The sequence below is a fragment of the Malania oleifera genome, chromosome 6 (assembly GCF_029873635.1).
Source record: "Malania oleifera isolate guangnan ecotype guangnan chromosome 6, ASM2987363v1, whole genome shotgun sequence".
NCBI classification, from domain to species: Eukaryota; Viridiplantae; Streptophyta; class Magnoliopsida; order Santalales; family Ximeniaceae; genus Malania; species Malania oleifera.
Window position 1 is genome coordinate 91,180,465 of NC_080422.1, and position 10,790 is coordinate 91,191,254.

Sequence of the window (10,790 nt, forward strand, 5' to 3'; positions counted from 1 at the left end):
TTTGGCTTTAGCTTGTGTGACCCCGACTCTGTTGGGCTTTTTTGCGTTTTCCTTAGAACCAAGTCTTCGGGCTGGAAATTCCACACTTTGACGCAACTGTTGTAGTATTTCGCTACCCTCTGCTGGTATGCTGCAACTTTCAGGCTTGCCTGATCTTGTTTCTCCTCTAGTAGGTCGATTTCTTATATGAGTTCTTCATTGTTGGCCTGCTCGTTAAAGCATTGCCTTCGCCAGGAGGGGATCCCTACTTTTACTAGGATGACTGCTTCTGCACCAAAGATGAGTATGAACGGGCTTTCCCCTATTACCGCTCTCTTGGTGGTGTGGTATGGCCATATGACTGAGGGGAGTTCCTCTGTTCACCTGCCTTGCATATATTTGAGTTGCGTCCTCAGGCCGTGCAGTATTGTCCGGTTCATGTTCTCTACCTATCCATTGCTCTGGGGGTGTGCCACGGAAGCGAAAACAAGCTTAATAGATAGGTCCGAACAGAACTTTTTGAAGTGCTCATTGTTGAACTGCCTCCCGTGGTCAGTAACTATTGCCCATGGGATCCCGAACCGGCAAACTACTGACGTCCATACGAAGCGCGTAATGTTTTGCTCTGTTATAGTGGCTAGGGGTTTGACTTCTACCCATTTAGTGAAATAGTCGATCGCTATAACCAGAAACTTTCTTTGACCAGTTGCCTGCAGTAGAGGTCCCAGGATGTCCATTCCCCACTGGGCGAAGGGGCAGGGACTGGTAAGAGGGAAGAGAAGATTAGATGGTATGTGTGGTACTGCTGCGCACCTCTGGCATCTGTCGCATCTTTTGATGAGTTCGAGCGCGTCTTTCTTTATTGTGGGCCAGTAAAATCCCTGCCGTATGGCTTTGTGGGCTAAGGCCCTATTCGCAAAGTGGTTTCCGCACACTCCTTTGTGGATTTCCCTTAGTACGTATTTCCCTTCTTCATTGTTTAGACAACGAAGGTATGACAGTGTTAGAGACCGTCTGTATAGCTCCTGGCCTATCAGCGTATATCTTGCTGCCTCCCTTCTCCCTTTTAGAGATTCCTTGTTGTCCTCTGGTAGGGAACCGTCCCGGAAGTACAGGAATAGAGGCGTCCTCCAATCCTCCTCGCTGATTTCAAATTCCACCGAGTTAATGCTGTCCTCCTCATATGAGGGCTTCCCTATCTACTGTAGTTAAATAGCGTCCTTCCATTCCGAATCGGTTGCTAAGGCCAATTTCGCGAGTGCATCGGCCTTTTTGTTCTCTACCCTTGATACGTGTTCTATATCGAAATAAATGAACCCTTTCGCGTATTCTTGGGCCTTAGCGAGATACTTCTTCATTCTTTGTTCCCTAGCCTCGAACTCTCCTTTCAACTGCTCTACCACCATCTGGGAATCACTCGATACCTTGATTCGTGCCACCCCTAGTGTTTCTGCCAAGCGCAGACCTGCTAACAAAGCTTCATACTCCGCATCGTTGTTGGTTGCCGAGAACTCTAATTTTAGTGCGAAAAGAGTTTCACTATCATCCGGGGCTGAAAGGATGAATCCAGCTCCCCCTCCAATAGCATTAGACGACCCATCAATGTGTAGCACCCATACATCTGACTTAGCAGCAGACTCGGGGAGCCTTTCAGTTGTGAAATCAGCGAGCACCTGGGCCTTGACAGCGGGCCTTGGTTGGTATTGTATGTCAAACTCACTTAGTTCGATTGACCACTTCGTCATCCTTCCCGAACTCTCTGGCCCTTGCAGAATTTGTCTCATTGGTAGGTTTGTTAACACAATTACCTTGTGAGCCTGAAAGTAGGGCCTCAATTTACGTGTAGCACAGATGATGGAGAAAGCCACTTTTTCTGCCGTACAATAGTTCTTTTCGGCTCCACTCAGCACCTTGCTAGTGTAATATATGGGCTGATGCCTCCTACCTTCTTCCAGGACCAGGACCGAGCTGACGACATTTTTTGTGGATGCTATATATAGGTAGAGGTCTTCACTTGTCTTTGCCTTCATTAAAAGGGGTGGGGAACTAAGGTATTGCTTAAGCTGTTCGAAGGCTTTGGTCTGTTCCTCCCCCCATTTGAATCCTCTTTTCTTCCTTAGATCCTTGAAGAAAGGTAAGCCTTTGTCTCCTGAGCAGGAGACAAACCTGCTGAGGGAGGCTATCCTTCCTGTCAAGACTTAGATCTCTTTTTTCGTCTGCGGGGCCTTCATTTCTAGAAGCACTCTTATTTTGTCCAGGTTTGCTTCTAGGCCTCTATGGGTCACCATAAAGTCAAGGAACTTTCCTATAGAAACACCGAACACACACTTTGAGGGGTTCAATTTCATTTGGTACCGGCGAAGGAGTTCGAACGTTTCCCTTAGGTCTTTACAGTGTTTCCCTGCTTCCAAGCTTTTTACTAGCATATCGTCCACATATGCCTCCATTGTTGTTTTTCCGAGCTGATCTTTAAAGATACTATTCACCAATCTATGGTATGTGGCTCTTGCGTTTTTTAGCCCGAACGGCATTACTCGGTAACAATACAAGCCCCTTTCGATGATGAAAGATATTTTTTTTTTCGTCTGCTCGACTCATAAGGATTTGATTGTATCCCGAGTAGGCATCCATGAAGTGGAGGAGCTCGTGCCCAGAGGTCGAGTCCACTTGCTGGTCGATTTGGGGGAGAGGAAAGCTGTTCTTTGGGCACGCCTTATTAAGGTCAGTGAAGTCTATGCAAGTGCGCCATTTTCTGTTCGGCTTTCTTACTAGAACCACGTTGCTCAGCCACTCCGGGTAGTCTACCTCCCTGATGAAGTTGGCTTGCACTAGCTTCGTCACTTCCTCATCGATTATCTTGATCTGCTCCATCGTGAAACTCTTTTTTTTTTTATTTCACAGGTCGGTGGTTGGGGTCAACTTGCAGCCTATGCTCAATGGCTGTAGGGTCGATGCCTTGCATGTCTGCAGTCGACCAAGCAAACACATCAATGAATTCGTTCAACAATTCGCTCAGCTCCGCTTTCAAGGTGTCAGGTAGGTGATTTTCGATCTGTACACTTCTCTCCTGGTGGCCCTTCAGAGGTACGTGCATGATGTCTTCATCCAATGTACTGATCTGGGGATACTTTCCCCTTGCTTCTAGGTCTTCCACCGTTAGGGTTTCTTTTGCCTCCATCTTTCCTTTTAGGGCCATTACGTAGCAGCTCTGAGCAACTGCTTGATCTCCCTTGGCAAACCCTGTCCCATACGGTGTAGGAAATTTGATTTTGAGGTGGTATGTTGACGTTACAGCTTGGACTGCATTAAGGAAAGGGCGGCCCAATATGATATTGTACACCAAAGGTCGGTCGACCACAGGAAACTCTGTCAGCATAGTAACTTGCTGCGGGGTCGTCCCTATTGTCACCGGTAGCGTGATTGTACCCAAGGGGTGAACAATGTCTCCACCGAATCCGACTAGGGGGGTCGAGACCGACTTGAGTCGTTCCTTGCCGTTTGCTACTTGTTTCTCCCTTCTCCAACGAGAGCACCTGTTTAGCATACCTTTTTCGAGCACCTCCAGTATCTCCTTCACTAGCGTATCCTCCAAAGATCACCGCAATTTCCCCTACAATCTGCTCTTCCTTCTCTTTTATGCTGGAGCTCCTCTACTTGAGAGGTTCCCTTTATGGATCTTCTTTCTTTATAAACTTTGACAGGTATCCCCTTCGTATTAGGGCTTCAATTTCTTTCTTCAACTAGATGCATTCCTCTGTGTCATGGCCATGATCCCTATGGAATGCACAGAACTTGGACATGTTTCACTTGTGAAGAGGTGTTCGTATGGGTTCGGGCCACGAAACATAGTCCTTCTTTCTGATCTGCATCAGCAGTTTAGATCGCGGTACGTTCAGGGGTGTGTAGGTGGAGAACCTACTGGGTTGCCCTCTTAACTTTGGGCTTGCGTGTAGTGCACTATTCTCTTGTCTCTTCACGGATCTATAGGATTCTCCTGTCTCTCTGCCATTACCTTTCCTTTTCTGTTCTATGCGACTTCCTCTTGTGTCCATCATCTCCTCCAGGTTGATGTATTTCTGTGCCCGAGCCATTAGCTCCCCCATATCTACCGACGACTTTTTCCCTAGAGAGTATAAGAAACTTCCGGGCTGAAGAGTTGTTGTCAAGGCTGCTAAAGCCACCCCCATGTCTAAGTTGCGGATTTCTAGGGTTGCCGTGTTGAAGCAGTGCATGAATTTCTTTAGAGTCTTCTGCTCTCCTTGCGCCATACTCATGAGATGGTCCATTGTTTTAGAAATTCTCTGGCTACTAAGGAAGTGGCCGGTGAATAGCTGTTCCATTTCTGAGAAGGAACCGATCGATCCTAGTCGCAGAGTTCAGTACCAATCTCTTGCAGTACCCTTAAGGGTTGTTGCAAAAGCCCGGCACATGATGGCATCCAGAGCACCCTGCAGCTGCATCAGTATCCTGAAGGTGTCTAGATGATCAATTGGGTCAGATAGACCTTCGTACCTTTCGAAAGTGGGCATCTTGAATCTGCTTGGCAGGGGAGCCTCCATAATCTCTTTGTTGAATGGTGGCTTTGAGGTCTTTAGGGATGCTTCCCCGTAGAAGGGTTTGGCTTTGCCTTCTTTCATCATCTTTTCTATGTGATCTATTTTCTTGATCCTTTCTTCGAGTTCCGTGGATCTTTGTTGGTTGACATCCATGCTGTTTGTAGCTTCTACCTTCTTGTTGAGGTAGATTTTTTCCTCGTTCTCCTTTGATTTGTTAGCTTTCTTGTTTGTACTAGGGCTCTCTTACTATTGGTGGAGGACGTGCCCTTCCTAACTCTTTTGTTGTAAGAGTTGGTTGAACATATCCTTCATTTCCTTTTGGAAGGCGAGGAATTCCTTCTATTGACACCCGATGGTTCTGCGGGTGTGGAGTGGATGGACTGGGACGATTCCTTTCTCGCAGCAGGGATGGAGGTAGAACTCTGTGATGTCGACATTGTCGAAAGTCGAGGGCAAGATATGATCGCCTCTTAAAAGCAGGTTCTCACAGACGACGTCAACTGTTGCAGGGTAAAATTAGCTGAGTTGCTCCTTTGACTTCTGCTGACCTGAAAGGGGAAGAGAAGAAAGGCTTGGAGGACCTGGGGTGTACTCTGGGGGATCACTTAGATGCCTAAGTATGAGAAATGCTTTTAGAGAGGCTGAATGTAATAGTAGAATGAGTTGAATGACTTATCCTGACCTCTTCTCCAGATCCTTTCTCATAGGGGCTCGAGTTGACCCTTGGTTGGTTTGTCTTTATTGCGCGGGGGCGTGAATTGCTCCCCAGTCATAAAGGGCTTGCGCCCATCACTTGGCTATTTAAGCCGCTAGCGTGGATCTCTCCTCCTCTTTATTGGGTTGGAGTTGATTACTCGTCAGAATGTCTGACCTGCAAGATAGGTGTTGACCTGCTCTCATTGGCCGGATTATTTTGGGTGTATCAATTGTATTAAAAAAACTATAATGTAATGATAATATAAAAAATGTGCCTCGATTAGATCTTCAATCTAAATCTTATGCATGGGACTGCAATGCTCATTATGAATATATATTGATGAAAATTGATAACATAATAATATATTATAGCTGACATTCAAGGGAAAGAGATAGCTTCCAAAATTTGAAGGATGAACAAAAGTTCACAATATATATATCACATGATCATTGATTTGTTCGATACCGATTAGAACGTTGATGTGATACCCACTTGGCCACTTGGTAAAACGATGAAATTTGAATGCCTATGTTTTATGAAAATATTTTCACTCCCAAGAATGTAAAAAATGTCCCCACCTTGTGAAACACCTATACTCAAATAGACGTGAAAATAAAATGTCATAGATATCGCAAAATATTAAAAAAATGCTGCCAAAGAAACACCCTCCAAAGAATTTATAATAATAATGAAACAACAACGATATTTTATCTTGTCAAGAGGTCATGTTGCTTAAATTTAATCTCAACCAAATCAAACACAATTATAAGCATATTGTAAAAATAAATAAAAAAATTTAGGCCCAATTTAGTTGAAAAACATTTTTATTTGTCACTTCTAGTTTTTAAAATAATTACAATAATGTCTGTTTATTTTCTAATTTAAATTTGTAAAAAAAAAAAATAATACATCTTTTGTTGTTTTCTAATTTATCTATGTAAATTTCAAAAAATTGAAAAAAAAAGGTAGAATTTTGGTAATTATTTACCCTAAAAATTTTTAAGGAGACTCCAAGAATATGAGCTACCATACAATAAAACAAAGAGTAAACAGTGAGGAAAAGCAGCAGAATATTTTTTGTACTGAATAACTGTGATAAGAACATGAAACAAATTTTAAAGTCAAGAAGATAGAAAGAGTGAAATGGTAAGCCAATCATTTGTGCTAATAATTAAAATTGATTTTGATTCATATACTTCTAATCAGTACAATCAAAGGTCTATACTGTTTAATTTTGTTTAGTAAAATTGTCATCCAAAAACAATTTTACTGTATTTATGAATAAACTGCAAGATCAAGGGTCCAAAAGGTTTGTTGATAGCAGGAGTTATTATGTAATAAAAAAAAATAAAAATAATTAAGATTAATATTAATATTTATATTAAATATTATTATTATTATTATTACATTGCACGAATTTAAGATTAATATTGATGATAAAGCATATTAAATTATGAAAAATGAGGTCTAAAGGGAGAATCCCTTTCGGTCATTGGATCCTCTTTCCCTCCCTCAAAGTTCAAGGGGCCTGTAGAGTTGAACCCCTTCAAGGAGAAGTAATTCACCAAGAATAGAATAAAGTTGCAAGCATAGAATCAATCACAGCCCAACTCCACAGCTTTCTCTGCTTATGAGCCATTTCCTTTCCATCTCTGCATAACCCCAAAAGATATTCTCCTCTGAGTCTTCTCATCTCTCTGCTTGTGCTCTTTTCCCATTTCCATCCTACGCCATTAATGAAACAGAAATTCTCTTCTGTGCAATCAAGAACATTAAAAGAAAAAAAGGAAAAAAGGAGAGACGAAATGAACTGCTTCAGACCCAGAAGAACCAAAACCTCCCCTTCCGCAAAGCTCCCCTCATATGGTGAATTAGCTCCTCCTCCTCCTCTATGTGCAGAAAACTCAGGGCCCAGAAATATGATAGAGCCTGCATCTGAATTGTATCCTCTCGGAACATATCCCATAAACCCGGAGCTCAATAATCAGAAACATCTTGTTCTGCTACAAATCCCAGGATGCACCCTCTATTTGATTGAAACAGGGGAAGCTGTGGAACTGGCCAGAGGTGATTTTAAGTTTATCAGGCTCTCAGAAAATGATGTGCTTCTTGCCAACATAATCCAAATTGGAGATGATCTTCTGTGGCCTTTGACGAAGGATGAACCAGTAGTGAAGGTTGATTCTCACCATTATTTGTTCTCATTGCTGATGGATCAGAAAGATGGTGAGCCTTTGAGCTATGGGGTGTCTTTCTCTGGGGAGAGTGGTGGGAGTTTGAGCTCTCTGGATTCACTTCTGAAGGAGCACTGTTGCTTTTCCATTTCCAGTTCGTCAACTGAAGACAGGGGTCTTGACTGGAGGGAGTTTGCTCCCAGGATTGAAGCTTACAATGGGGTTCTGGCCAAGGCAATTGCAGAAGGCACTGGTCAGATTGTTAAGGGGATTTTCATGTGCAGCAATCTTTATGCCAAGCAGGTCCGTTCTAAAATTATAAACACAGAACATGCACAATGACATAAAAAAAACTCTTTCAGGATAAAAAATCCATGCCACTTTTCTGTTTGATACCTAAAAAAGAAGAAAGAATCCCCTCTTTTTTCTTGAATTAAATGAGGATATGGAGCCAAAATGTAGAACTAATAAGATTCAGATGAGTTTATTTCTCACCCAAACATAAGTGTTAATATTTTGACTCTGTTTTCCTATTCAAAACATAAAACATGCATGCCATCTATAGCCATATATATACATCAGAGGCAAAATAATACTGGTCCAACAAAGTGAAGAAATGACCATTCTCCATAGAAAGATGTTCTTTACTGTTCCTGGTTATTTTTATTTCTAATTTCCAAATTAAGTGATGCCCAAAGATCATTCATACCCATTTCAAATGTATCTTGCTTTCACTGAAATACATCCTGAACCAATTATTTTAAAAGGTGGAGAAACTTATAAATGTCATAAAGAACTCCTTTGACTCTACTAATATAGTGGAGATTTTGCATAGATTCGGTGCATGTAGGCATACTGTCAGACCATGTAAAATCGTTGCATTGTTCTCCTTTTGCTTTTTTCCTTTCAATTTGCTTTGAATGAGTGCATAATTCTAGGTCTATTCACAGAAGCCTCAATAATTCATTATTAATGTGCAAAAATGATTTCAAGGATTATAAATCAAACTCAAAAAGTGTGAGAAAGCAGGTTAATAAAGGAGGAGAGACGATTCTTTCTCGTCATGGGGAGAAGAGATATGGCGTTCCCGCAACAGCAAGTTTCAACAGCAGAAATCTAGCAGCCCCAAATAAGACCATGCTCAATAAAAGCTTGAAACGGTAATGCCAATGCATGAATGATGTGTATGGAAATTTTAACAACGAAAAGTACAGGGTAGAATATATTACATTTAGACAAAGCAATAATGTTTCCCAAAAGTCAAAAGGTTTGATTGATGTGTCTTTTTGCTGTTTACCATGTCTATAGTGCGAGAAAGTTGTCCAAGATGACAGAGAAGCTAAGCAAATCAATGCTGGATGGTGTTTGTGGTGCTAGTGGAGCAATTATGGCACCTGTGGTTCAATCTAAGGCAGGGAAGAAATTCCTAGCCATGGTCCCTGGGGAGGTTCTCTTGGCTTCCCTGGATGCTGTCAGTAAGTGAATATTTTGCTTTTACTTACTAACATTTTTTCAAAAACTTACAGAAATTTCAATCTTGTCATCATTTTTAAGAAGAGATGATGATTAATCCCCACTCACCAAACTTTCAATCTTAAATCAATGCAGACCAGGTTCTGGATGCTCTTGAAGCTGCAGAAAAACAAGCTTTCACGGCTACCTCAGGAGCTGCAACTAGAATGGTCTCCAATAGGTAATGACCCAAAAAAAAAAGAAAAAGTGGTGCATAATGTATAGATCTTTGTTGCTTATTTCTATTCATTTCTTAATTTTCATGTTCAATAAAATGAATAATTAACATCATTACCACTTTGTGCAACAGGTTTGGGGAAAGCGCGGGGGAGACGACCGATCATGTGCTAGCAACTGCAGGGAACTTTGCATCCACAGCCTGGAATATCTCTAAGATCCGGAAGGTCATGACTCCGAAATCTTCTGTTTCTTCGGGAATCAAAAATGCTGCTAAGAATAGAAAAGTTTGAGAGCCCATAAGCTGCTTTGATTTGGTACAACAAAACTTGGACAACATAAATGTAATCTATTTATGGTAGAGTCTTTCTATGTAAGCAAGGTCCCTCGTAATCTTCATTAATAAAAAATATAAAAATAGTAAATTTTCAGAAATGAAACAGTTCAGTGCATTTCATGGACAACTTGGTTGAACAAAAAAAAAAAAAAAGGCAACCGGGTGCACAAAACTCTTGGAGTTTTTTCCCGTTTTATTATTAAAATAAAATAAAATATTAAATAAGACTCTATTTGGGAAAAAATTTCCAAACTAATGCTCACATAATCTTGCAGCTTGATGCTGCGAGATTTAAAGGTCCATCGCTTCTCGTGGTGACGCGTGGCATAGTAGCTGAGCAAATCTTGCAGGACCAAACTGCGAGATTTGTTTCTTATCCAATTAAGTCTCGTAGGTTCGTCCTGCGAGATTTACCAGCCATCCCATTTCCCTTCTCTCGGAATTCAAACACAAAGCTTTGAGGGCATGTCCAAGTTTTCCATTCTTTTTTTTTTTTCTTTTTTTTTTTTTTTAAATTTTTTGAGAGGTGTACAATTAAGTTTACTATTATACCTTCAAAGTATTTTTTTTGAATGCGCAATTTACAGTTTATTGAAGGATGAATTAGGTATTGAAAAATGAAGATAGTTTGTAAGTAATGATTAAATGGTTATTTGTAAATTTGGAGGGATTTTTTTTTTGAAATGTGTTGAAAGAAAAAGGATGGTGAAAATCATCTTCTTTTCCCTTAATTACTTATATGAATGAAAAATTCATATATGAAAAATATAAAATATAAAAGCATTGTCTTATAGATTGAGAATAGATTTATTATTTGATATTTTATTAATGAAAAAAATATGGAATGTAGGATTATTAAGGTTATGTTTTGATTTTCAAAATAGTTATTCATAGGAATAAAATAGTTATAATAGAAGAATTTTGCAATTTGTATTAAAAAAATGTTATTATCATACATCAAATAAAAATCTTAAAATTTTTTATAATTCATAATAAGGAATAGATGTGAAATAGTTATTTTCAATTTTATCATGGGCATGAGAATATCTACTTCTTTCTTACTTAATGCTAGAGACTCGGGGTATGATTTAAAAAAACGAAAGAAAGAAAAAAAGAGTAGCTCGGTGCAAAAAGCTTTCGCGTATGTGGGGTCTAGGGAAGGAGTGGACCACAATGGGCCTATAGTACTTAGCCTTACCTTACATTTTGTAAGAGATTGTTTCCATGTCTCGAACCCGTGACCTCCATGGGTATGGTTTCAAAATATAGGTCTTAAATTCAAATTATTATTAATTAACTTATAACAAATTCTGACACTTCTAGATGTTGCGATATCATTCAAACTTAAAATAACAAAA

The 10,790-nt window shown here is 40.3% G+C and overlaps 2 protein-coding genes across 2 annotated transcripts; one reads left to right on the forward strand and one right to left on the reverse strand.

Annotated features, from left to right (window-relative positions):
* Positions 1-428: 428 nt before the first annotated feature.
* LOC131158704 (uncharacterized) lies at positions 429-1,724 on the reverse strand. The gene is made up of 2 exons (XM_058113566.1): positions 1,263-1,724; positions 429-1,178 (listed from the first exon to the last, which is right to left on the reverse strand). Exons 1-2 carry the CDS (start codon positions 1,722-1,724, stop codon positions 429-431), a joined length of 1,212 nt encoding a protein of 403 aa, XP_057969549.1.
* Positions 1,725-6,781: 5,057 nt separating this feature from the next.
* LOC131157330 (senescence/dehydration-associated protein At4g35985, chloroplastic-like) lies at positions 6,782-9,530 on the forward strand. The gene is made up of 5 exons (XM_058111392.1): positions 6,782-7,709; positions 8,436-8,566; positions 8,715-8,881; positions 9,015-9,099; positions 9,229-9,530. The coding sequence occupies exons 1-5, from the start codon at positions 6,969-6,971 to the stop codon at positions 9,386-9,388; spliced, it is 1,284 nt and encodes a 427-aa protein (XP_057967375.1). The 5' UTR covers positions 6,782-6,968; the 3' UTR covers positions 9,389-9,530.
* The last annotated feature ends 1,260 nt before the right edge of the window (positions 9,531-10,790 follow it).